This window comes from Oryzias latipes, chromosome 6 (assembly GCF_053564925.1).
Source record: "Oryzias latipes strain Hd-rR chromosome 6, Olatipes_Hd-rR_3.1".
NCBI classification, from domain to species: Eukaryota; Metazoa; Chordata; class Actinopteri; order Beloniformes; family Adrianichthyidae; genus Oryzias; species Oryzias latipes.
This window is the reverse complement of record NC_136242.1, coordinates 28,812,378-28,839,820: the sequence shown is the minus strand read 5'-3', so window position 1 is coordinate 28,839,820 and position 27,443 is coordinate 28,812,378. Positions and strand designations below refer to the sequence as shown.

The following is a 27,443-nucleotide window of genomic DNA, read 5'->3' as shown; positions in this document are numbered from 1 at the left end:
AATGATCTTTCTTTGTTTCTCTGCAGCAGCTCCAAGCAGTGCTCCCTCTCCCCAAACATTTATCCATCTTTCCTGCTATATCCCTCTCTCTGTGAGGTGCTGGATGGATTACTCTTGTGTGGCGTCGAGGCAGCTCCCCAAGCTGCGGCACCAACACACAAGTGCGGGGTGTGTTTGTCTCACGGTTGTGTTAGCATGCTGTGCCGGTGTGTCCGGGGCTGCTGTGGATTAAACAGACTTTTGTGTCTCCTGCCTCTGAAACACACCCACACAGTAGCACTGTACACACAAAAGGGCAAGGGCTTGGTGGAAAACGCTTAGAAGGAAAAATCCCGCTCACACTGGGCGGCGCGCACACAAACACGCAGCAGACAGCAGCTCACCTGCCGCCTGAAAAACGACCCACATGTGCGGCTCCTCCATGCATCTCCTGTCTTACTGCTCTGCATCTCCTGGTGGGCAAAAGTGTGACCAAGGAGTTGGAGGGAAATACCAGGTGGAGAGCAAAAGGGTGGAAGAATGCACACTGAATGGAACAGCCCAGACCACTGGCCCCTGGGGGCCCCTTTCCCTCTGACTCTGTCTCTCTGGTTTTGCTGCTTCCCTCCGTCTCCCTGTTCTCTCGCAGACGGACTCCTCTGTGCTTCTGGATGGATGTCAGTCATGTGTCACTTCTGCTCCTCTGTTTTTGTCAAATGTTGGGACAGCTGTGGACGGTGCCGACCGGGTTTCAGTTCCTCCCAGCGTGGTTGTGTCTCGCAGCGGGAGGAGGAACTCCAGGGTTCCTGCTGTGTGTGAGCGTCCGTGTCTTACCGCCGCATCAGCCGTGTGGGGTTTGGCGGCTGGGACCCGGACCCTGCTTGGTTGGCAGAGAAACCCTGTTTGATCAGTCAGGACAAAGACTCAAGTAGATGTCTTGTGAAAAAGCTGGAGAACGTTAAGAAGCTTTCATGGGGACACTATGATTAATGATCATATCAACATTTACATTTGAACACAACTGTGTGCACATGGTGCAAGCAGAAATGCAGTGTATGAACACCATTCGTTGACAAGTGTTAGACAGTTTCATCCACACCAGTCAGTCAAAGCAGTTTTCAGAACATTTTTGTGCATTAACTCCAAGGGCTAAAACTGAACAATTCCCAAACCGTTTCCATCCATCAATACCAGAAAACTTTCCAATTCTCATAAAGTCAATGTGAAAACAAATGCATGGGTAGTTCTGATCTATTAACGTATTTACAAAATGAGACAGGGTGCAAAAACTGTGGATACTCATCAGAGGATTCAGATGAAATGTCCTGCACATTAACTGGATATGACAGAGGTGTCACCAAAAGGGCTAGTTTTGGGGAGGTGAAAAAGTTTGAGGAGCAACCATTGGGCCTGACATTCTTTAAACTATTCTTACTTTATTCTACTTTAAACCTAGTGATGCTAATATGCATAAAAACCACTTCTGGCCCAAACTAACCTTAATTTTGCTTCTACTTGAAAGCAAAATCATGAATAATTTTTTTTAATAGCTGGAAAGAAATTCAGGGGTCAGGAGGTCAATAACATTGAATACAAACGTGTTAATAAACGTTTTATTGGAATGGCGTAACTTTCATCACTTTATATAGAAAAAAGTTACATCTAAATACCTGTATATTTTTACCTAAATTACTGTCTTTTTGTCAATTTTTTGCTCTGTTCTTTTGCAGTTAGCTTGTGGTAATTAGCATGTCTTGTTTGGTAGTCCCACTCGATATTGAACTCCTTGAAAACAACTAAAGTATCTTGTTTTTTTTGCAGACACAGCTGTTTCATATTTCATCTTTTTTTTTTAAATCACGGAAACATACTCATCCTGGAAGTGGTGACCCTCACTGTCAACTATTTTTTTTAAATTTACAGCTGACATTTTAGAAATTAACTTGAAGGCCTTACAGAAGGGTTTCACGACACCGTCGACACACGTTTAAAATATCTTTAAATGTAATTTAGCCAATCTCAATCAAGAAATCATAAATGCAGTTTTGAGAAAATGCTGTGGGCTGCATATTTTTGATTTTGTGAAAGGAGCCTGTGAGTCATTGGAAGTTTGAGCCGCATTTGGGAATCGGACTTTGGACATGCCTGGTATATGAGAACTGAACTGAGTGGTTCTCCTGGTTCCTTCCCCCTTGTGTTTCAAACAGGAATTACATGTTGGCTCCAAGAGGCCGAAATCCCATAAAGTTCTATTGGGAACTATTCATGTCTATTGACATTGAATAGAAGATGAGTTCTATTCATGTCTGACACCAGACAAGTTCTTGGTGAGACCCCACACATACTGGAGGGATTTGTCTTTCAGGTTTGCTGGGACTTCACCTAGTGTTGCCTCAATGACTTAAACCATAGAAAAGTGGGGGAGAAGACGCGGAAAAAATATTCCTCTGTCCTCATCATTAGGACTGAGGATCCCAATAAAATCATTAGGATTATTAAGGTTTGACTTTATAAAACCCAATACTTTTTTTAAAAGCTTGTCAAGTATTGACAGGGAAAAACTATTTGGGAATTGCTGATTTGAGTGCAGTTTTCAGTTTTAGCCATCGGTGGCACTACACCTACCAACCCAGGATTTGTGCACCTGTTTGAAAAAAAGATGCTGGATGCTTTGGGTTTCCAAAGCTGGCTCCTCAGAGGAGTTTGGCTGCTGTCTGTTGGAGATCAGACGAATTCTAAATCAGTGTTTGGTCAGAGGTGTTGTTGGTTATCACTCAGCTCCTGTCGGACTCTGAGGGGGTTAGATTTATTGTTGCCTGTCTGCCTGCCGGTGGGTTCGTTGCTTAATGACTCGTTATTAAGACAGTTGTGTGTCTAGAAGCAGCGGCAGAAGCGGAGGTGATTAAAGCTCGTCTCAGTCTTTCAAAAGCTCTGGACCTCACGTTCATCTCCAAGGCCTTTGCCTTCCTTGCCCCCCTCCACCCCCTGCCCCAGCTGTACAACATTAGGTGATGAATAAATGAATAAACCGTGCACACTTTCATGCACTGGAGTAGGTGTTTCCTCCAAATCCTTTACATCCACAGTACATTCAAGGAAAAAGTATGTTGATCAGGGAGGAGGGATGGATGTGTTTATGTGTGCGATCGGCAGCTGTTGCATGCACGCTATACGCGTGCGTGTTAGCGTTTGGGGCCGTGCGGGAACGTTTGGTGTTTGACTGCTGATTAAGGAGCGGAGCTCGGACAGAAAGTCTCCAAGGGCATCATAGGAGGTAAGGCCAGCGAATGGGGGGGAGGAAGACGAGGGTGGTGGCTGGAGGCGGATGAGAGGGGAAAGGAGGAGAGCAACAGAGAAGAGGAAATGGAAAACAAGGTGGAGGAGTAAGGAGGAAGGTGGCTGGGCACCCCGCCGCATATCCTTGAACGCTCAGAGGAGGTCTCTTTCTCCGCCTCTGCTCCCTTTTCACTTTACGCGCACACACACAGGGCCCGAGCGGCACACAGGGGTGCTGTTGCAATTAAACCGGCGCAGCATGGAGCCCAGATTGAGAGGGAGCGAGGACTCCTCTCTGCATGAACCATACCCCTGGAAGCCAGGGATGAGGAGGGAGAAGAGGAGGACAGAGGAGGAAACTGACGCCAGAGAGAAAGATTGCAGGAAAACACAGAGCTTCTAGAGTGAATGTTACAAAAACACTCGGTTTAACAGAATCAAAGACAGAAAAAGAAGGAAAAATGTCAAACAAATTTACATTTTAAAATTACTTATTGGTAATAAATAATCTAAGAATTATCTTGATTTGTTCAAATCGCAAACCTGTACTTCACTGAAGCTCAAACACGGCGTTAAAACTCCCACTCCAATCAAATTTATTCTATTTTCTATGTCAGTGGTCTTTTAATTATGATTGCCAAAATAAAAGACCTGTGTTGTTTTCTAGAACATAGTGTCTGCAGAGCGGCACTAGTTCATCAGAAATTCCCCTCTTGCGTTGTGGTCAGGACTGTTGGCGTAGAGTAAGCCTGACACCACTGACACCTCCAAAAATGGGGAGCAGTACTGGAGCTATCCAGCTGTACAGTTTTGAGCCAGATTGCAGCTCAGACAAGGAAAAATGAGACTATATGGATCTATTTGGCTACAAGTGGATGTATCAGAATGGAGTGGAGCAGGGAGCTTGTGGCTCGCCGTTTGTAGAGCCTACGTCACAACTACAGGCCTTTTTCTACACTGCATTTTTTTCTTCTACTCCTAATTTACTACAATTTGAAAAGAAAGAAACACACAGAAATGCTATTTATTCTTTTTTTTGTATATACATGCCCTCCATTATAATAAAAATGCAACTAGAACATGTTAAAAACTCAAAAAATACAAGTTTCTTTGGAGTGGGTCTTTAAGTTCAGCATCTTTGGTGCGAGTGGACGAAAATATGCAAATCTACAAGCATGTTGAGTTTAACTTTGGTGCTTTCCTCAACACAATGACACAAATCACCCAAAGTGCTGCAAAGAACTGTTGTTTTCCATCTTTGAGCTATTTCATGGCGACACAGCACCACCGCGTTCACCTGCTGCGATTGGTTCTTTAATTAGCTCCTAACAAGAGCCTTCAGGAAGCCTGTGTGCTGATTGGATGTCTTATCATGGCTAATTAGCTCAATAAAGTCATTAGGAGGGTCCTCAGCTTGGCTTCCCGGGGCCACACAGGTAGCGCCTCCTCCATTTGCATAAAAAAAATAACCGAGAAGAAGAAAATTAACTAATTTCCTCAACTTGGGAGAAGGTTGGCACAATTTTGTTAGCATTTGTCAAATAAACTAAAAAAAAACAAATCCTGCAAAACTTGCAGATTTGGGTTGTTTATTGACATGGATCATTTGTTTTTGTGTGTCTGCGGTGTCCAGGTGCGGTGTCGCCTGCAGTGGTTCAAAACACACATCTGGAGCGGAGGGATCACACCACACCCAGATGTGCTCTTGTGAGACACAAACAAAGTAAAAATCCTCGTTTTTTTCAGCTACAGTGGTGGACTTTTAAACCTGTATGCGTGTGTGTGTGTGTGTGTGTGTGTGTGAGTCCTGACATCAGCTGCGTCCGTCAGGTGTATTTGTACCAAAGTTGACAGATGTTATTTTGATGTGGAGAGTGACAGAGGACAAAGAGAGGAGTTGACGCACAAAGACACGCACAGCCTCTGCTATGAAGTCAGCCATGAGGTGATGTTTGGTCAAGCATGGTTGGGTGGAGAGGCAATTAGTAAAATCGACACGGGCGGAGGCGACGTGGCTCCAACTCCAGCTGTTGCGTACCAACAAATTAGTCAATTATTTGCGTGTGTAAGTGTGTGCGCTCCAGTTAATACAAGCAAGTGTGCATGCATGATTCAACCCATAATTGTTGGCGTTCATGCACCGTTGAATGAGCAGAGTCCTAAGCGATGTCGTCGCCCCGTCAGAAGTGTCGGACACCACCGCGACAGTCTGACACAACAAAGTGAACCTGCCTGTTTGACAGCTTGACCAGTTTGTGGTGGAAACGTTTGAACCACAGTGAGGCATTTCGGTAAACCCCCTACATGCCTACAACCAGCAGGAGGGCCATTCGGGAGGAGGATTTGGTGAACTAACTAGAGGTCTGATGTTCAAACTTTGGTCACTAAACTGATTTTTGGCTTTGAGTATCAGTTCTGTCGAGACAAAAGCAGCTTGATGTTCTGGAGTTCATTGTCTCCAAAAAAAAAACCTGAACCTCAGGCTTAGACACACCAGGCCATACCCGTAAGGGGGATCTCTTTCCTTTTTCTGATGATCAGGTCCTGTTATCCTCATGTGCTACTGAGTACGAAGCTCTTAAGAAAAATATCTGCATCTTTGAGCTTGAGTCAAGGTAATTAGGATAAGGTTCATAGATGGGTTGGTGTTGCATCTAGAGAACAGGTGTCAAACTCCAGGCCTCGAGGGCCGGTGTCCTACAGGTTTTCCAACTAACCTGAGCTACTAACTAGACTGCCGTTGTAGATTTTCATTGATCCAGGTAATCAGCAGCAACTAGCGCCGGATTTCTGAAAGACCAGCAGGATGTCGGCCCTCGAGGCCTGGAGTCTGACACCTCTGCGTCGGCTCTTCACCATTCTTGTGTCAAAAAGCTAAAAGTGTAATTCACAGATAGATTCACATTTATAACCTGAACTGTGTTCTAGCAAACTCCAACAGGCTTACTTCTCAGACAGGATGGCTCTGATCAAAACCTCATGTTATGAAATCTCCCCAGAGAATTATTAAATGTTTGAAGCATAAATCTTTTTATGAATTGCCATTACTAAAGACAATTGACAGTGCTATAGATTTAGGCCTGAGCCCTTCTTCATATAGACTCATGTCACTTGACTAACTTGATATTTTAACAGTTTTGGCAATAAAACACAAAAATATACAATAAGCTCTGCAAGTTACACAAGTCCAAAGTCGACGAATGGCATCTGGACTGAAAATCTTCTTTTGTTGAAACGTTTTACCATTCAACAGTCAGGAGTACTTGGCAAATACAACTTGTTCAGCAAAGATTTCTATGGAAAATTATGCAACCTGTTCCATGTGGCTGAAAAATCAAGAAAAGAATGAAGACACAACCATGTTATGGTGGGTAAAAACACTGGGAAAAGGTAAATTGTTGCATCTCTACAACATACCAGTATGCTGTAGAGGTATGCTAAAACATGGGGCTTAAAATAATCTCAATGAAAGGTTTTTCTTCATCGTTACTCGCTTATTAGCACATTTAAAAAAACAGATTTTTCTGAATTTGTAGTGTAGTTTTTTTTCTGAATGCTGGTGTTTTCATTCTATGAGGCGTTTGTACCTCTGTACATTAGAACATGCTCTGTCGGCTCCAGCTACAACAAGCATTTATTATGATAGAAAAAAGGGGAACAAGCAAAGTAAAAAAAAAAAAAAAGGTGAAGATTTTGTTCATGATAGCTCTGCAATATTTAAAACAAAATGGCTGCAGGGGGTAAATAACAAGCTCAGAGAATCATCTTCTGCTTTGGGGAAACTGAAAAGCCATAATTGCCACAAGAGAACCACCAGCTTCATCAAGGATCCATCTCACTCTGACATCTGTCTTTTTGAACCATTGCAGTCAGGAAGACGACACAGAACAGCCACATCAAGTCAAATCATCACATTACAGAACTGGGAGGGATGAGTTTCTTTGGGGTAACCATGGTTTCCGGCATACATTTGAGAAAAGGAATGGGTGCAATTTAAAGGAAGGCTTTTTTTTTTACCTTTATCTGATTTTATTTGATCTTTTTCGTAAATCATGCTGGAAAATTACTTAATTTTATCCTACATAACGGTTCTAACAAATGGAAATGAAGACTCTTACATTGAAACGGGCTCAGAACAGAACCAGGGACTGAACTAAGCAAACAGACGATGGTCCATCCTGAAGCTTCAGATCTCCAACTGCGCGCTTGCAGCAGCAAAGTATAAAGAAATAACAGACTAGCTTAAGGAACAACAGCAGGAGGTGAATAATGAGAGAACAAGCACAGTTAAATGTACAGCAGTGTCAGAGGACTGTGCATCCAGAAGATGAAGAGTTATGGCTAAAATCCAGGGAGGAAGAGTGCGGAGGCGAGGGAGAGAACGATGAAGCTGTGGAAGTTTGGAGAGTGGGAAGGAAAGGAAGGAGAGGAGCGAAACAATGCCCTCCAACCACTGCATCCCTTTGTTGGATCTGTGTGTGCGCCTGTGTGAGCGCGCACGTGTGTATGCATGAATTAATATTGATTTAGCATTGCAGCAGGGGGTCTTTGAACCCCACTTTTCCTACTCGAGCCTGCAGGGACGCGTTGCAGACTCACACAGGAGTCAGATGTAATTAATGGTATAACATGATGCCTTTACAGAGATGGAGACGCCGCGTTTAACCTGAGTGCTTGGAAATATCTACACATCTCTGTGATACAGGATGCTTATGGTACATAAACAAACAAAGGACAATAAGAACTGGGAACGTGACGCCGGTTATGTCTGCATTACAATTACTTTAATGGCTCAGACGTCTCAAACGTAAGCTATTTGGGATCAAACATGCTCAAGTATTGAAGGTATTGTTCTGTTTACCTACACACTACACAGGTAGGGTCGATGATAGGTATATTTGGAGATTTCCGTATTGAAGACCCACTCCAATGAAAATTGTGTTTTTAAAATGCTCTTATGCCACTTTTCTGATGATGGAGGACATAGAATGTGAAAGTTAAGCTTAAAATCCAAATTAGTATTTATTTATGCAAAGTATTGTGAAACAGGAGCAGATGAAAAAATGCCGTTGGAAAAAGGACTTATTTGTGACGTAGAAAATATGCTGGGCGGTCCACAAGCTCCCTGCTCCCAGCTCTCAGTAACAGGGAGAAACTATGTAAAGGATAATGCTCGATGAGGTGTCCATGATCAGAAATTAGCAGATGATGTGGAAGGCTTAATCATCCAACGCAATGCTTCCGGTAGTTCTGGAAATTCCTGATAATGAACACCTCAGAGGGCATTATCCCCCCTTATACCATGGTCACTTACGAAAGAAAGATGTATCCAATAATTTGTTGTACTTTAATCCTGTAATTATTTAGGTTTTCACAAAAAGCGGACTATGTGACACGTGGTGAGATGCGTTGTCATGGTGATGACTTCAACTGCAGCGGCAAAGGAGAGTAATATATTTGCAGATGATGAAGCAAAAGTTTGTTTCAACAAAACAAAGTCTAAAGTTCATTTCCTCCTCGTGTCTTATTTCCTCCGTCTGAAATATTTTCTTTCTCTTCTGCTGCATCCCAGTCATAGTCCCAGTCATTTAAACTGATCAAATTAACCAAACAGGTTAAACTGTGGAATAAGGAATGACGATATTAATAATTAGTAACCAACTGGCGCTCAGGTCCGTAATTGGTCAAAGTTTAACTGGTTTAACTTTCGACATGCTTTCAAGTGCCACACATTTTGTATTTATGGCCAGAAAACAGATTAAAGAACTTTTTTAGTGACATGTGAATGCGGGTTTTGAGCACAGAAGCCCAAAACATGCATATGATGTGTGCATTTGGATAGACTTATTATTGGAAGCGGTTGCTCATGCATGTGTTTCTTAGCCCAGTGTGAACCAAGCATCAGACAGTCAGGGTTCTTCTCAGATTAAAGGACTGGAGATGCTGGGAGATACAAAAATTAAGAATTTTTACTGCTAAACCTGCAAAGTGTTTGACCTCTGCACGAGCAATTTCTCCTCTTTAGTAAAAAACCTCAATTTTGCAATATCAGCTCTTTGTTTTTGCTCAAACATTGGAGCTTTGTCACTTTTTGCCTCTTTGTCTTTTCTTTTGGGACGCTGCAGAGTCTTCATGCACTCCACAGCACAAACCTCTAAACACATGTATTTTTGATTACACCCTCAGAATAATTAATAACTTTGTGCTTATTTATTTATTTGTTTGTATTTGAGGCTGGCACAAGTAAAAAATCTGTTTGTGTGGAGCCACAAAGTAACTGCAATGTTAATATTCTGTGCTGGAAGCGGGTTTTCTTCTGCTATCGGTGGCTTTAGAGCAAAATGATGCCTCTGCTTGATCATCTGCATGACTCCTCAGGGAGGTGGGATTAATTAGGATTAATCTCACAATTTTGACGATTTTACTTTTGCAATAAGGTTATTTTTGTTCTTCTTTTTCTTAGTGTAAAGGGCAGCGATTTTATTTATTTATTTAGTTTAAAGTCGGAAGTGTTTTTCTAGCTAATCGGTTCAACTGCTTCTGTATTTGAGGAGTTTCTGTGTTGGTGTCTCCCATAATCCTTTAACTCACACCTGTAATTAGCGAAGCCCCAGAGACAAAATCATTCCTCTGTAATTGGACGTAATCAGATTATACTGCTGCTCAATCTCACAAGGTCACGCGGCTCGCCAGGCTTGGATCGGGTGATGTGCGGCGCTCTTCGCGCTGCAGCCGGCCTTTCAGGCTTGATTGTACTACTGCCGGCTTTGTCGTTACCTTTTCCACGCAGCTGGACGCACCTTTTTTCTCTCAAATGTTGCCTTGATTAGCTGTTCTGAAGTTTTGGCGCACCTTCAGTTCAGCACGTTTCAACAGAAAGAAACCTTTGGGTTGATTTCTGCCGAACAATGAGGGAACCTGTGGGCTGCAAACCACAGGAGCGAAGCTGCTGCAGAAGTCAGAAATACAAAAGTCTGACTTAAAACAAAAAAAAAGCTGTATTTTTTTTAGTTTAGTTTCATTTTGTGATGGAAAAAAAAACTGTTTTTAAGGCTTTTTGTTTACAGCCAACAGGCATGCCCAGTCTAACTACACCGCCCACCCACACACACATATACACACACACACAAGCACACACATTTGCGTGCTGTGTGGGTGATAGAGGTCTCCAGCCATGGTTGCAGGTATCTGGCAGGCTTTCCCACTCATGACCTGGTAGTGATTTAGTGTCTTCATTAGCATGGTGTTGTGTTTGTGTGTGTGCACTCCAGGGCAGGCTGTGTGTTAAAGTGTGTTCCGATTGTGTAAGTTTTTTTGGAATCGATAAAAAAGATCCGTTCTTCCTCTTGCTTTCCGCTCTGCGCTCTGGTGTTCTTCTGGGTGTGTTGCGGCGCTTTCATGGCCACAGCGTGGCTCGGTTTGGCACGGATTGGTGCGCCACTGCGAAGCGTGTCTGTGTGTAAGAGGGAGAGACAGGAAGGGTGACTCGGTGGGAGATGTAGCTGGCCAGGGCAGGGGGCAAAGACAGACGGGCTGGACCAAGGTCACACTCGCTGTATGGTTGTGTGTGGTTGTGTGTCCGTCCCTGCAGGTCGATGCTTTGTGAAAATGAGTGATTTTCTAGTTGGATTTCCATCTTCTGGCTGCAGAAACGGGAGCAGTTTCTGATGTTTGACGGAAGAAGCCTTCAGTCCTTCATCGTCTTTTCTCCTCTCCGGGTCCAGATGGGCAGTTTGCAGGTTAACTGGAACAGCTGGAGCTGCATTATTAGCATCCTGCTGTGAGCTCTTATTGGCTTTGCTCCTCCTTCCTCCCTCTTCCTCCTCTATCAGATTTCCAGTCCACAGAGTGTGTAAAATTCAGTATTTCCATTCTTTCTTAATTTTTTTTGGATCTTTTTAGATTCTTAAATTTCCAAACTCGGGATTGGAAGCTGGAAAATGATTTCGGTTTTGTTTCAATCAGATCCTTTACAGCTGTATTAGATATGATTGCAAACGGTGAAGGCTGCGTGTGCAGGACAGGTGCATTTAGGTTTTGGTGAATAGAAAATTAAGCGTGTCCCCCAGGTCCCTCTCCTCTGTGTGAGCCTGTGTGTGTTTGAACATGTGTGCATTGATGTTGTTGTTGTGGAATGGAGATTGGCTTTTTAGTGGTATTTGGATGCAGAGATGCAGGGAGGATAAGCCTGCGAGCTCCCTCTGACTCCCCCTGGGAGAACAGATTAAAGAAACACACACACACACATAAGTAGAGATAGACTTGGGACACACACACACTCCCAGACACACAGACCAGTAAACAGCAGGGTCGGATTAGTCAGAGGTACATAAACATACATACAAATTTCTCATATGTTTTAGTCCATAAAGAAACCTTCATCTGTTGATGTACCTGTTTATGTCAACGGCTTTCGTCCACACAGAATGAGCTGTGAAAGCTTCATCATCGACCTCTCTGCGGTTCCGCTGACCACAGAAAGACGGTTCTGCAGGCTTTTTGCAAAAACTCAGTCTTCTTTTAATTAACTCTGAAGAATCTGTGCTTTTGTTTTTGTTTTGGATTCTTGGTTTTGATCAATCCTCATCAAATGTCAGAGTTTCCTGCGTTTGGGTCCACCTACCAGGACTGACAAATCTAAACCACCTACTTTTATGAGTTCCTGATAGATAAAACCATTTGAAGGTTCCTTCAGCAAATACTACCAAGCCCCCAAGATGGGAGTTCTGTACCTTTAAGTCAGATGTCTAGATAAGGGGAATGTTTAAAAGCAGTGTAAGCCTCCATCTGAAAAATAAAAGGCGTATACTTATTTTTTTTTATTTTTTTTTTTTTTTTTTTAAACTTGTCCTGTCCAACAGCTGGGCAGACAGATGAGAGGCGTATACTTATATAGCGCTTCACTACCTTCCTTGAAGATCCAAAGCGCTTTACTTTCACCCAAGCACACACACATATACGCACGGATGACGGCTCCACCGTTGAACACTGGCGCCAACCTAGAACCACCAGAAGCATCGTGGGGTTCAGTGTCTTGCCCAAGGACACATTGGTGGGCAAGACGGGACCTGATTCTGCGATCTTCCAATCAGACATTGACCACATAAAAGTATAAATAAATAAAAATTTGTTGGTTTTAGTTGGTTGAATGGTCCTTAGCAACCATACAATTTTTTTCATGTAAGATGCTGAAAGTTTGTGTAGTGATTCTTGTATGTGTGCGTTTAAGGAAATTTAAAGTTTTCCTTAGCAACCATTATATAAATAAAAGGGCAGAACTCTTAAAAACCTGTTTGTCTACACTGATCTCCTTATTGTCACCGTCTTTACTCTGGTAAGTCCTCACTGCTGTTGTGTTGCTTTTGTCTGTGAAAGAGGTTAGTGACAAAAATGTGAAGATTTTAACACAAAGACGGGTTCAGATCAGGAATAGCCAAAGGTTACAGTTCTTTAGCGTTTGAGAGGAACTTGGCTGACATCATCAGACAGAAGCGGATATTATACAACTTACCCAATAGTGTTCAGAATTGTAAAAACAAAAAATCTTAAAAAATCGTTACTGTAAGGGTCGCCAGTTAAAGTAATGTTATTTTTAATGATCTGGTTGGGGGGCTTCTGGCTCCTCTGATACAGTTTCCCCCCTCCCTCACAGTCAAAATTATAACATTAGGAAATCTAAAAAAAATGCACACACCTTTAGAATAGTCTTTAAAATGAAGATTTGATGTAAAACTTCCTAAATTTCATTTAAAAATATGTATTGAACGGTCTAAGTCTGAAAGAAAGTTACTCCAGCCTCAGTACTTATGTTGAAAGCAGGTGAAGCAGAAACTAATTATTGTGAGTTTGAAAATCCCGGTGTGATTTGATCACATTAACATACTAATGACAGCTCACATGCAGCATGACGAGTTAAAATTAACATGATTTACTTTATTTTTACTCACACTTACTGTAAGTACAAAAATAAATGTAAATCCTTTCCACATTAGATTAAAATGACAGATATTCTATAGATTCCAGGGATGTCTGGATATTTGGGATATTTCTTAATTTACAGCAAATTTCCTTTGACCAAAGCAAAGATTGTATCTATGTAAAGATGCTCCACATGTTCCTGAACTTTAGTCTTTTTTACATAACATTCTTAGTTTTGCATTCGGGAGTTTTACATAACATTCTTAGGGGCGGCTGTGGTGCAGCGGTCGACCCATGATGGTAATATTGCAGGTTCGACTCCCGCCTTGCACGCCCATGAGTCGAAGTGTCCTTGGGCAAGACACTGAACCCCACCTTACCTCTGGTGGTAGGCAGGCGCCTGTGTTTGGCAGCAGAGCCGCCACCAGTGAGTGAATGTGTGTGTGACTTGGTGAATGTGTCTGTAAAGCACTTTGTCCTTGTACGGTAGTTCGAAAAGCACTATATAAGCTTAAGCCATTGGCCTGTCCTGCTCTGGAGCAATTATGAACTGAGAAATCTTAAAGTAATCTTGTTTGGACCAAACATGTTGTGTGTTTCCTTCACCTTCATAATTGTTTTTATTTTATTCAAGCGAAAATAAATGGTTAAAAAAAAAGATCACTTTACTTTGTTCCGGCTATTTTGAGCATGTGGTTGGGGTGGGCAGAGCAAAGTCCGGTCAGTATCCTCGTCTCACTTCTGACTTCATTTTCTGCGTTTCATAATCCTAAGGATGATGTTAGAGCTTGTTTGTTTATTTCTTTGGTTTTTACATGATGTATGTTAGTTATTTTTGTGTCCAGCTGGCAGAACGGTATGCTCTATTTAATGTCACATTTTTTCTTAAATTGGACATCAGGGATCATATGAAGTTCTCTTTAGATCTCGTTGTTTTGAGCCCAAGTGTCAAATTTAGCTCTGATTTGTATTTGTCCCTTTCAGACAACAGACTTGCTCCCGCTCATAAATTCACCCAAATGCAAAAATGATAACACTGTGAGTCCTATCTCAGGGTCATCAAAGGTCAGCTAGTTGAACATCGCAGGTTTTCTTTTTCCAACAAAGCGAATCGTTTTGGATTTGGGGATGTCAGAGATCCTGATGAAAACCCATAAAGAGGAGAAGGATCCAGTCACTCTAAGGAAAAGAGAAGCAGCCAGGGGTGACATGCTCTTCATCACCTTGACGACTGGATCAGAGCCTTGATTGCTGTTGCCGTGGTGAATAGCGGTGAACTCATGCTTCTGAGGTGCAGAAATGTAAATATCTTTAAATTTTTTAATTTAGACACCCTGTAGGCCTAACAAAGAAGTTGTCTGTGCTTGGAGGCAAGCCTGGCTTTTGTTTCATAGAGCAGAAAAAGCTAAAAATAAAGGTGTGTGATTGGCTTGATGGACAGGTACGTCACCTTTCCCGGAGTTGATGGAATCCAGTGTGTACCTGTGTGCTTGTGCATTGCTGTGTTTTTCACACGCACTGATTAAGCTTATTCCCTTCTGACCACTTGTGAGCTTTCAATTAAGATTCAAAACACAAATATTCTCTGCATTCATTATTCTCATCCCTGCTAAGGAGCCGTGTTTGTGTGTCTGCATCCCTGTGTGTTTGTGTGTGTTACGCGTTCTCTGTGAGTTTATCTAAGAAAAGTCCAAACACATCTGCTCTTTGAAAATCAAAGTCTCATTAAAAGTGTTAATGCAGCTTCTTCTAATAGCCAAAAACTCTCCGTATTTACCTAAATGCTTTTTATTTTGTTGACCTGGTGCATTAAAATGTGTAATGTTTATTTTTCAAGCAGGAGGAAACATCCATATTTTTTGTTCTTTGGTCAAGGTCAGATCGATAAACAGGAGGAAAACTAAAATTAAAAACTACAAATGAATAAACATGTTTAATTTTTTGAGATGAGCCATGGAATAGATTACAGGAAAGTGATTAACTCAACTAAGGATCACTAAAAACCTTTAATAAAATGTCAAATATCTACAAATCAGCCGCTCGTTCCTAAAATCTCTTGGAAAACTATTGCAAACACAAAGTTATAAGTATCTGGAGATGGAAACATGCTGTGTTTGAAGTTAATGAGGTTGTGTTGTGTAATACGCACCAAAGTGAAAGTGTGAGACGATGATGAGGAACCAGTGTGTGCGCATGTGCGCGTGTGTGTTAGTCGGAAGGCTTTTGGCCTGGAAACGGCTGAGCGCTCCAGCTTCCTACTGTTATGTAATCTGATAGGGAAAATCCAAGCTGCTGCACGCACACACTCACTCAGACACACACGGTCTCCTTCCAAGACTCACATGCTCTCATGCACTACACAAATATGCTCAATTTGTGCACAAACTGGTCATCGCCATATGCTGCTCGTGGCTGCCAATAAAAAATGTGCCTGTGTGTTTGTTTGTGTATTTGTGTGTGTGCAGGAGTTTTCACAGTTGCTACAGGCTGCAATCTTTCTTTATCAGTCACACTTGAAGGGAAATTATTGTCAAAAAAAAGGTTCGAACTTGCATTTTTGTCCGTCCAGCTATAGGGATTCAGCAGTTTGGGTTTATGTGGAACCACACGTTTAGTGTTGAAGTCAACGGCGTGGCCACAGGATCAGACATATTTCTGTAAAAGTCATAACCACCTTTTGGGTGGGATTGGCCTTTTTTAACCGTCTGAATCTCAGTCAGAAAGTAGGATTATTCAAAAGTGTCCAAAAAAAATACTTTGACTACCTGGAACCGTTGACTGTATAATAACTGGACGTAGAAAATGCCTTGCTTCCAGTTTCAGCTGATTGAAGTCAATTCAGGCGGCATTTTTCCGCAATATGTCCGTCGCCATGTTGGAACCAGGCAGTTGTGATTGGTCCATCTACATTTCTATGGCAACCGCTCTCTCCAATCAGGCGAGCGCATGTTAGAAGGCCACACCCCTATCACTGAAAGCGGGCTAGGGAAAATCTGTCAATCAAACGCTTGGAACGTTAGACGCGAAACCCCCTACTTTTAGGGTGTATTGAGACTGGATACATTTGGTTAGCTTAACCCTTGTGCTATCCTAGGCACTTTAACAATGGGAGTTGGGTCACCTAGACCCACTAGACAGTGCGCTGAACCTTTTTTTTTTCAATGATTTGTGATCTTCACTGGTGTCCATGGACTACATGAAATCTTTCCACCTTTATCCACCTTTGTCATGGTAGGGAGAACACGTCAATGTAAGGGTGGGGTCATCTAAGATAGCACAAGGGTTAAGGTGAACCAGAGTTAGTTTTGAGGTGGTCTCGGTTCGTTTTAAGTCGGACTGAGCTTCGGTTCACTCTGAGATTCCTTAGTTTGTATACAATCTGTCCTCGAAGCGGAACAACCGGACCAAAACGGCCACCGCAGCCAGTGGTCACATGATCTAAACTCAATATTGAATGTAGCAACAGATGTTAAAGCAACGGTTGTCGGGTTATCAAAGAGGAAAATAGGCTCCAACTTTTTACTTTTTTTTCAAAGTGTATTTTAGCACTGCTGAAAACGCGTTTCACATGCTTTTCTGTGTCTCGTTACGCAGCACACGCTGCTGTGTCGTCATCCTTAAAGCTAGTAGTTCCTTCACAGATTTCTCTTAAAACAATGCCATAACCACAACAACAATGAGACACATTACCTCATTGAAATGTAATCGGATGAATTCAGGCTGATTAAGCCCATTTTTAACGTGATACACATTGCTTCTCACTTTTTTTCCGACAATCTACATGTCATAAACACTTACCAGTGTACCTACTTAGACGTCTTCTTGCCAGTAACCACCCTGCAGCATGCCTCAGTAGTTTTGATCAGTAAAAGTAACCAAAGAAGCCTTGCATTTCCCTCCCTATATACAGTAATTCAAGTTTAGCTGACGAAATCTACTGATGTGTGAACAATTGTTTTGTTGTTTAAAGCGAAAAAGCTTTAAAGTAATAACAGCAGTTGATTCAAAAATCCTTCCATAAATAAACGTAATTTTTTAAATATTTGTGTAAATATCTTATTAGCTAAAGCAGCTGATTGTCAAAGAGAGAAAAAAAACCTTGTAGCTGAAGAATTTGGGGACTTGTCGACTGAATAAAGGTTGCTAGTTTTTGAACAGTGCTGCTATGTGGATAATGAACGTCAATCAGAGCTCCTTTGGTACTTTGTGACTAAAGTGTTTCCCTTTTTTTTTTGAGCTGAACGTTTTTTTTTGTGGACTTTGCCTGGATGAGACGGGTCCATCAGAACCAGCGGGAATCTGCATGGCGGAGCGAGGCGAGCGCAAATAATGACAAATCTAACAATCACCTCGGAGAGAGTGATAGAAATAGAGAGGGAAAATGGAGACCGGGGAGGGCGGGAGAGTGTGTGTGGGTGTTAGATCCTCACGGGACCTCGGTACTGCAGCATTCTTTCTGTGTGTGTGTTTGTGTGTGTGTGTATGTGTGTGTGTGAGGGCGAGTAAAGGTGGGGGCACTCTTGGGACCCTTCCAGCACTGCAGCAGGTTGTGTTTGTGTGTGTGTGTTTGTGTTTTTTCAGCCCCCGCACTACCAACGGGTCAAGCTCACCCTCCTACCCTGTATCACCCCCCCCCCCCCCCCCACACACACACACACACACACACACCCCCCACCCCAGTCCAACACCAGCGGTGCACTCGCCCCTGGTTGCCATGGTAACACACCTTGAGCTAGCCCCCCCTAGAGAGGTGCACACTCCTCCTTCTCCCTCCGTCCGCCGCTCTCTCCTTTCTTTCTCCCGGCGCCTGTGCCGCTCCCTCCATCCCGCCGCTCCTCTCCTCCCTTCGTCCGCCTCTCTCCTCATCAATCGCCCCGCTTGTTGTTCGGCCTCCATGCCACCGGGGACTGAGCGCACATGCCGCTGCGCTCACACTCGCTCCCCTTGTAGTTTTACGGATGGATGTGTGTGTGGGGGGGGCACTGACAGGAGCATGGAAGGGCAGTAATGGAGGGGGGGGGGACCCAGGGGACCCCATACAGAGACAGAGGGAAGCTCATCAAGGTGGGGTGGGAAGGCGGGGGCACCCAAGCTTCGAGAGGGTTTAGGGATGTGTGTCCATGCAGTGGGGTGGGGGGGTGTCAATTAGCAGAGAGATAGAGGCGGGTAATGAGAGGGAATGAGGTGGAGGGACAGCACGAACAATGAGGAGGAGTGTGCTGCACTGGAATCGTAATGATGAGTCGGGCCGCAGTGCCCCCCCATCTCCACATCCAGTCTAATAAAGTCGATTAGGACCTAAAGAATCAGGAATCGTGAGGTTTTCGGCCTGCTCGGCATGTTCCGTCACTTTCAAAGGACTGTTTCCTGCTTTCTTCCCTCTGTCGTCCGGCTTTCTTCACACGTCGGTTTCAGTCCGTGGTCGTGTCCAAGGATGCTGCAGGTGAGAACCAACACCTCCCTGCTTCTACCTCAGCACTCAGGGTTGAATGGGCCGGGTTAGATCTGCCAAAATGTTCTCCGGTCAGAACAAATGTTGGTTTGTGAACTTAACAATGAGGTCGCTGACCTTAGACACAAACACCTGAAAGCAACCAACTAATGGTAGACCGCTAACCACGACGCCTTAGGTTGTTTCCAAATCTACAATTGTGCCCTAGATATCTCCCAGAAGTCTCTGTGAAAACCTGTGTGCATCAATGCTCACTAGGTAGGTGAATATAAACCATCATGCATTTTGGTGGTTTATTTATTTTTTTAATAAACCATCCAAGTTTTTATTGTAGATGACAGTGTTCATAAAAAGTCCTTGTAAAATGTTTGTATTGATTAGATTTTACTTGGGGAAATCTGTGACGGCATATTTGCCTTTAAACATAAAAAAAACGAGTGAGCACGATGTTGGAATTGCTCTATAAATAGTTTTTTAGTATTTAGGGAGTAGTGAGGGAATCTGGACACATCCTTAGAGTTTAGGTCAGCGGTCTGCACCCTGAGGCTCTTTGGTTGAAGGAAAATTAAAACGTTCTGAATTTTTAGAGTAACGTAAAGTGCAGTCAGATAGGTCAAACTTTATTCAACTAGTTCACAAACAATTGAAGCAAAGTAGGTATCACTACACCAGGATCCTGACTACAGTACCCATAATGCTCCAACAATCCACTCACTCAGTCATCAAGTGACTAAGGGAGAACATGGAAAATGACTTAAGTTTCAATGAAGTGGAGTCGATTCAGTTGACATTTTTTTCTTACGGTACGGACACCGCCATGTTGGAACCAGAAAGCTGTCTGGGTCAAAGTTTTTATGGCAACCACTCTGGTCAATCAGGAATGAGCTTGTTGGAAGGCCACACCCCTGCCACTTGACAGCGGCCTCGGAAGGATCTGTCAATCAAACGTTTAGAATGTCCAACATGAGAACACCTGGGTTAATGGGACACCTGGGACTTTGGCCCTCAATTTTACCTCTTGAAAATTATTAATTGTACCACAAAAATAACTTTAATAAACAAAAGTTACTTTATCATCACTGAGATTACAACACACCTCTTTAATAATTTTGTTTAGCTAGTTAATTTGTTAAAAGGAGTTTTTTTTCCCCCCCAGCTGCTTTTATTGAGTTTGGTAGAATTGATGATGATTTTATGCTTGAAATTGCCATTCAGATATGGCAACTCTGCGTCCACGTGAAAGCGTTTCTCTGTTTCTGCAGCAGAAGTTTAGCCACCTGGCGGAAAGCGGCGTTACCTTTAGCGCCGTTCTCCTTCAGGACTTTTAACGAGGCGGTGGACGCAGCTTTGTGCCACAGCCAGGTGATGATCTCTGATGGCTGAATCTGAACGCTGCAGGCGGCTTCCCTGCAGATCCTGGCTGCTGCAGATGTGCACATTAAACTCCTTCTTTGTGCTTGTTTGCTTTGTGATCTTTTCTGTGGAGGAGGCGTGCACAGGTGAAGAGCGGTTAGACCTGACGTGTGTCACAGTCACGTCCTGATCATTAGAACAGGACTGTTTCTGTTGTTTCTCATGGAAGAAATTTGGAAAGAAAGTGACTAAAATAACGGAAAAACATGCATTTTGTGCATATAAGAGCAGAATGTGTCACTCTGCTGTCGAGCTAACCTTCACCTCCGTTCATTGTGCCTCGTCCCCGTCTCTGCTGGGTCCCCCGTCCCAGCGTGGCCTCCCAGGGCTGTGTGTGTGTGTCTGCAGAAGGATCAAATGCGCTCGGCGAGACAAAGCGTGACGGCGGGACGCTCGGCGACTCTGTCATCTCACCATGGGCCGCGTGCACACGCTCGTGCGCGAGCCGGGTCTCACAGGGGGACGGCCGTCCCCACACACACTGATCAAAACCAGGCGTTTGTCAGAAAAGAGAGCTCTTTCATGGGACACACACGCAGAGGCGTTGGAGGCCTCTCCCCACGCCCTTGTTCCGGATGGCCCAATTATCCCTCAGCACCTCGCTGCCCCCCACACTTCTCTCTGTGTCTTTCACTCATTTCATTTTTTTTTCTGCAGTCACGTAAACTGCTCTGCTGAGCTTCAGTCAGCTGTCATCGTTCAGATCACCTAAAAACAAAAGCACGGCTGCACGCGAGCAAATGACAAACAATTATGGACCCTGATGGACGCCTGACAAACAAACATGAGTCTGACGGTTTTGGGGGATTCTGCTCCGGCAGGAAACCCGGCTGTGCAGCTCCACCACAGACTGCAGCTCTGTGTGGAAGTGGCAGATCGACCCAGACTGTTTTAAATCTCTAAAAGTACTTTTTTTTATTTAGACCAGGGATCCGCAGGGAGCCAGTTTAGCTCGTGCTGGTTTGCGGCGCCTTCCGTCCGTGAAACCAGGGTTCGAATCCGGGCTGCTCCCTATTCCCTTCTCTGCTTCTGTGCCGGTCCCAAGTCCGGATAAATTGAGAGGGTTGCGCCAGGAAGGCCATCCGGCGTAAAACATTGCCAAGTTAACCATGCGACTCATCCTCGAAAGAGAGGTTGTTTCGCTGTGGCGACCCCTGATGGGAAAAGCCAAAAGAGAAAGAAGAAGACCAGGGATCCACAGCCTGAGGCACGGGAGCCACATGTGGCTCTTTCAGCCCTCCATTGTGGCCTTTTAGGACTAAAAGATGTTTGAAGCAAAACAAAACGGACTGATAAGTAAAACTTTATTTGTATATTATCGATCCATGACACTCCTGAATTTGGAAGTCATAATGCTTCAACAAACACAAACATTGTGGCTTCATAGTTTACCAGAGTTGTACAATGTTCATGACTGAATGGCTTAGATGCACCAATAATAGTCAAATGAACTGCTTGTCATTGTTTTTTTTAATCACTGCTGACATCACACTACCTGCTACAACTTTTGCTGCATTGAAATGATCCTTTGTGATAAAAAAATCATTTAAGAACTCAGTTTGAACTCGTAGACAATTAACTTTTTGAATTATTAAGTTGTCTTTTATTTTGAAAGGACGACTTAAAAACTACGTCATGTTTAGGAAACAATGGTATTTTCTCGTTATGTTGTATTTTTGCAGAAAAAAACAACAGTTTATTCATAGTTATTATAGTAGTAACAATAACAAAAAGACAAAGGAGTGTCTTATTTTTCTAAAGATTGAGGTCAGACTTTGTGGCTCCTATTGTTACAGTAAGTAAGAAATTCACCCAAATGGCTTTTTAAGTGTTAAGGATTGCAGACCTCGATTTAGACATAAATTATTTGCAGTTTTATACCTAAAAACTTAAAATTAAAAGTCTAAAACATAATGGTGGCAGCCCGAAAATATTTCTGACATTTTTTTGGTGCATCAAACGGAGGGTTCTCCTTTTTTCACTTGACTTTTGGGCATAAACATTCACTAAAGTCTCCCTCCAATCATCTTTTTGATATATTTGAAAAGCGTTCTCAGTGGTCTTTTAATTATGAATATGCCGTTTTTAGCCAAAATCAAATTCTAGACCAGGGGTCGGGAACCTATGGCTCTTTTGATGGTCACTTGTGGCTCGCAGACAAATCTTTAATTTTACTTTTTTTCATTAGACCAGTCCTTTTCGGGCGCGATGCGATGCCAGAGGCGCGCAGTAGTAGCGGTGCTTGGAGAAAAAACTATCAGTTTACTATTATCTATTTCACAGAGTTTCTACCAGCCGGAAACCTGTGAATTGCCGTGCCTAAAACTGCGCGCTCTCGTCTCTGAGAAAGAGCGCGCAGTTGCGGGGACGGGATGTGTGAGGAAGAAAGCAGAGGGTGGGGGTGAGGGGTTGTGGGGACAGACTGCAGGTGAATCGCGCAGGGATTGTAAAAACGTAAAACCCAATGCCCGTCACTCACTGCAGTGTGTGAGTGTGTGTTTGGCTCCATGTCTGCATGTGAGCAGTCTTTGTCACATCTACAGAACATTCAGACCTACGATCACGTTTAAAGTCTCAACGCCTGCATGAAGCAGAAACTCACCACGTATCAACCAGACTAGACCATCAGCAAAACTACCATGAGAAATACTCATCATTTATCAGCAACAGAATAACAATGTTATTAAAAAGGATCCACAGACTTATTGTACTTTAAAAATGTTGAAATTACATCAAATGCACACATTCACTTGTATATTTAGTTTTAAAAATATTGTCGCGGACTGAGTTTAACTTGGTTCTCGGGCCGCGTTAAAAGTTCTGGGGTTCATTGAAGGCATCAAGCAGAGATCTGATTGGCTCTCAGTTCTGTCGCTCAGCCTGTTGTTAGGTAATTCGGACCAATGGGGTTCAGCTTTGGGCCGAATAAGGAAAATGGGAGGGCTGGAGCGGGAGCAGGTGAATATAAAGTTGGGAGAAGCGCTCTCTCTCGTCTCGGCAGGAGAGATTCAGGAGTTGATGAATTAGTTGTATGGCGTTTGTTGCGGTCTACAGTAACCAGAATAAAGAACTTTAAAAGAGGTTAAGTCTCCGTGCCTCAGTGTGGGAAAGAGACACAACATTATTGTATGGCTCTTTCGAAATTACATTTAAAAATATTTGGCGTTTACGGCTCTCTCGGCCAAAAAGGTTCCCGACCCCTGTTCTAGACCATTGTTTCTGCAGAAACTGACCTAATGAACTGCAGTAGTTCATTAGTAATTCACCTCTGAGTTGTGGGCAGTACCGCTGGCACAGAGCAACCCCACCTCCCTTCCCATCACCTATAACTAAGCTCTTTGTTTACAAGCTCCTTTGCTAGCTTACAGCCCCTCACAGCCCTAACCAAACGTTACCAGTACAAAAAAATGGCGAGCTATACTAGAGCTATCCAGCCGTACAGTTTAGATCCAGATTCCTGCTCAGACGAGGCAAACAAAGACGTATATGGATCTATTTGACTGGAAGTGGATGCATCAGAATAGAGCAGAGCGGAGAGCTTTTGGCCCACACAGAGTATTTTCTACATAACAAATGAAAACTTTTTTCAAACTGGTCCTGATTCACAACAATTTGAAAAAAGAAGTACTCAGAAATGCAATTTTAGGCTTAATTATTTTTGGCTCTTTTGAAATGTTGAAATATCCGTTATTTTCCATCAGTTTGTGCGCACGTCTGTGTGTTAACGTGACGGTGGACGCCTCCTCTGATCCTGGGGCCGTGGGAGAGGAAGGCGGCTTCTGATGGAGAGCTGCACCTAAACTGAAGACGTTGCAGGTTTCTGCTGTTGAACAGAAACGTCTGAGGAATGAAAGGATGAAACAATCGAACGAGCTGCTGCCCCCCCCCCCCCCCCCCCCCCCCCCCCCCCCCTGCATGTCTCTCCATGCGTCTCTGTCCTGCTGCTTCAATCTCCTGCTAAATGATAATGAAGCTCTATCTGCCTCAGTGTGCCTCGGACAGACTGGCGCCCCGCACAACCTCGCAGCCTTTGAGCTCAGTGTGTGCTGAAAGGGTTTGTTTGGGATCGGGCCCACGGGGCGCACTGTCCCGACCACATAAACCCATGTGGCAAACGTGCATGCGCACACATGCAGCCATTGAGACGGGATTAGTGCACCCTTGTGCCGGCCTTTCAGGCATAAAGAGATGGGAATCTGTGCCCGTCTGGGTGTCTGTGTGTGTGTGTGTGTCAGGATGGGTGTCATGGATGCATGACTGAAGACATTATTAACCCCGTGATCCCCCGCAGCTCCACAGCTGAAGTAGTACCGAGCGCGTGCACGCTCAGGACATGAGATAAGTGTCAGAAAGAGAAGAAGACACAGATTGTGTTCCACTCTGTGTGTGTTTGTGTGACTCAGAGTGTGCATGTGTGTCCCGCTCCACAGGGGGGTGCAGATTGGCCCGGCAAAGACACCATCTGATGTCTCCAGGCAGGACGGTCCTGCAGCGTGTACGTGTGTGCTGAGGGGCGGGGACTGGGTCGTTGGTCCTGTATGTTACACTGGTGATAAGGACAACAGTTGGGGGTGGGGGGGGGGTGCACATGTGTGATGTGCGACGCTCAGCTTCATCTTGCCTTTCACCGAGGGGGCTGTGAAGTCATCGATGTCGTCCTAAAATAGACTCAAACATGGAGGCCGAGCACGCTCAGAGACGCCCGGGCAGCACTGATGCATTTATGTCACAAAGAGAAAAAGCTCATTCAGCAAAATCTGGAAGCAGTTTAAGAAGAAATTAGCCGGATTAAACACAAATACACAAGCATCTGATGTTTGTTTAAAGGAGGGATCGGATTATTCCTGTGATCATGTCACCAGCATAACCTCATTTCATAAAATCTGAATATCACATTGACGATTTACTTTCATTAATCATACTTTTCTTGCAGCTTTTGTGATGCATTTTTTTCTGTGTCCGTGAGCACGTTTCCCCCAAAAGCCAACCACCGTTTTTTTCTTTCTTTCTGGAGTTTAAATAAAGGCGATCAGAAGCATGTGGCCTCCCAGGCAGACCTAAAGCCTGTAGGACAGCTTAGTGACTGTAGACGTGGTTTATATCAGCACCGGGCAGAGGGAGCGTTTGAGACCAACAAACTGTAGCAGCAGAGGAGATTAAATTGTTAAGGAAAAAAAACAACACAGCAGAAAGTTGGAATTCTTGCCGTAATCTTCAAAAGAAATGGGATTAGGAGCTGAAACATCAGATTTCTCCCATGCAGATGTAAGATATTGGGTCCATCCGAACCTTATAAAAAAGTATCTTAGGCCGTACTCACAACTGCCCTTATGGGTGGGTTTGGACTGTCTGCGGACAAAAACGTGGGTAAATATCAAGATTGTAGACTTCTTGGTGAGCCTGTAAAGCAAAAGTATTCATGCACTTTTTTATCAACAGCCATGCTGCGGGAAGCGTGTCGTAGCGAACACTTAAACAACACGTAAGGCCGAAGGATGTGAGACGCAGGCGCGTCGTACGCCCCTGAACCCGGCACACTGCCTAAGGAGCCTGTTAGTGCTGTTCATGTCATACGCTTGTGTGCCTTGCTTTCAGCCTGACTGTTAAAAATGTAGGAAATTAGTCAGAGTGTAGTTTGTGTCAGCATCCTGCAGGCGTCCTACGGGCACTTACATATTATGTGCACACCGTGTGCGTGCAACACTTACACGTGATCAGTGAGGAGCCAGAACACTCACCTTACTAACGACTCAAGTGTGGCATAAGGCGGTACGACAGAATCTCTCGTACGTCCATTATCCTTACAAATACTTTAGGATGCACCTACCACATGGACAACAACGGTACGTTCATGATGTCCCTTAATGTTGCCGCACGAGCCTCAAAGAACTGCAAGACACACCTGGGCTCGCCTAAAGGTGCAATGACCCTCCACGGGCCAAAAACCTGCAGAGCCCAAACGGGTCAACCCTCCCACACAGCTGCATGCGAATAATGCCTGGGCAAAACCGCCTGAGTTTATGAAATTACAAAAGGAAGACGGTCTGATTCATTGTTTATTTTCCTTTTTTACAGAAAGTTATGCTAAATTGTTCTTATAGACTAAAAAGGAGATGATTTCCTTCCATTATATCAACAATAAATCTCAATCTGTATGAAAAAATGAGAAAGAAACAGGAATAAATAAATTAATGTCATGTCAAAAATGTCAAAAATTGTACAAACATTTGTGAGCTGCAAATGTTTTGTTACCATGTAAAATAATCTGGAATTTTGTGCTTTTTGCGGCCTAATCCAGCTCTAACGTGCATGTGTCTGTTTCCTGTTTGCAGAAGAGGGCATCAATCACGAGTGCAAGCTGTGCAACCAGATGTTTGACTCACCTGCCAAGCTGCTCTGCCACCTGATCGAGCACAGCTTCGAGGGGATGGGGGGTACCTTTAAGTGTCCCGTCTGCTTCACAGGTGAGCTCGACGCTCGTCCGCCGTCACCCGCCCGGCCCTTAAAAACCCGCAAACGCAGAGTGTGACTCTGCACTTTCTGCAGCTGACGCTCAGAAGCCGTGTGAGCTCAGCAAATATAAGCAGCTCAAACTTCCACAATCCACCAGAGGACCGAAACACAACACGGCAAAGTCAACACCTTCACTTCTCCCACCCCCCCTTCATCCTACACTCTCCTCCCCGCGTTGTGGAGTTTGTCTTGTGTTGTGTGCATACCCCCAGGTGCGCAGCAGCACTTTAAACTTTAACTCTATTCCTTTGTGAGTTATGAATTAGTAAGGTGGGCACGGCTCCTGTGGGGAAGGCTTAATAATTCAGCACTTACATACTCAGAGGAAAGCAAAAGTTTACTAAAACAGAACGGAGAGAACGAGGGATAGAGAGGCAGAAAGAAAGGAGAGGAGCTGCTGAAACAACACTGAAAATATTTAATTGATAAATATCACATGTTCTGCTGAGGATTGCTTTTTGTCTTTTCTTTTCTTCTCTCTAATTCATCCCGCATGCTGCACTGATCCACAGAACCAGCAACATTTAGGCTGTAGATAGAAGCGAGGAGATGCTCATTGTTTCTAAAATGCAAAATCCTTTCCGTCTGATGTTTTTGTTGACCGCTCACATTGCTGTGCATTACTGTAAAGTAAAGTAACGCGTCTCTTTTCTATCTGCAGTGTTTGTTCAAGCCAACAAACTGCAGCAGCACATTTTTGCTGTTCACGGTCAGGAGGACAAGATCTACGACTGCTCCCAGTGTCCGCAGAAGTTCTTCTTTCAGACAGAGCTACAGGTGGGACTCCTGATTTCTTTCTGTGTGCTTGGGGTCTAATGATTATTCCACTGGATCGATTAATTGATTTATATTCATACAATCCAACCAGATAGATCTGTCTGAGGAAAGTCGT

At 43.8% G+C, this 27,443-nt stretch overlaps 1 protein-coding gene across 11 annotated transcripts in view; it reads left to right on the top strand.

Moving 5' to 3' along the window:
* The window catches only part of znf423 (zinc finger protein 423), a 171,561-nt gene that overhangs the window by 127,710 nt on the left and 16,408 nt on the right, over positions 1-27,443 (top strand). For 6 of the 11 annotated variants that reach the window (XM_023955979.2, XM_023955976.2, XM_023955978.2 and 3 more), the window contains 3 exons: positions 4,889-4,978; positions 26,371-26,502; positions 27,213-27,328. In XM_023955979.2, coding sequence (XP_023811747.1) covers positions 4,889-4,978; positions 26,371-26,502; positions 27,213-27,328 — 338 coding nt within the window. The remainder of the gene's footprint in view (positions 1-4,888; positions 4,979-26,370; positions 26,503-27,212; positions 27,329-27,443) is intronic. The other 5 variants (XM_078948943.1, XM_023955982.2, XM_078948944.1 and 2 more) reach the window with 1 other exon arrangement.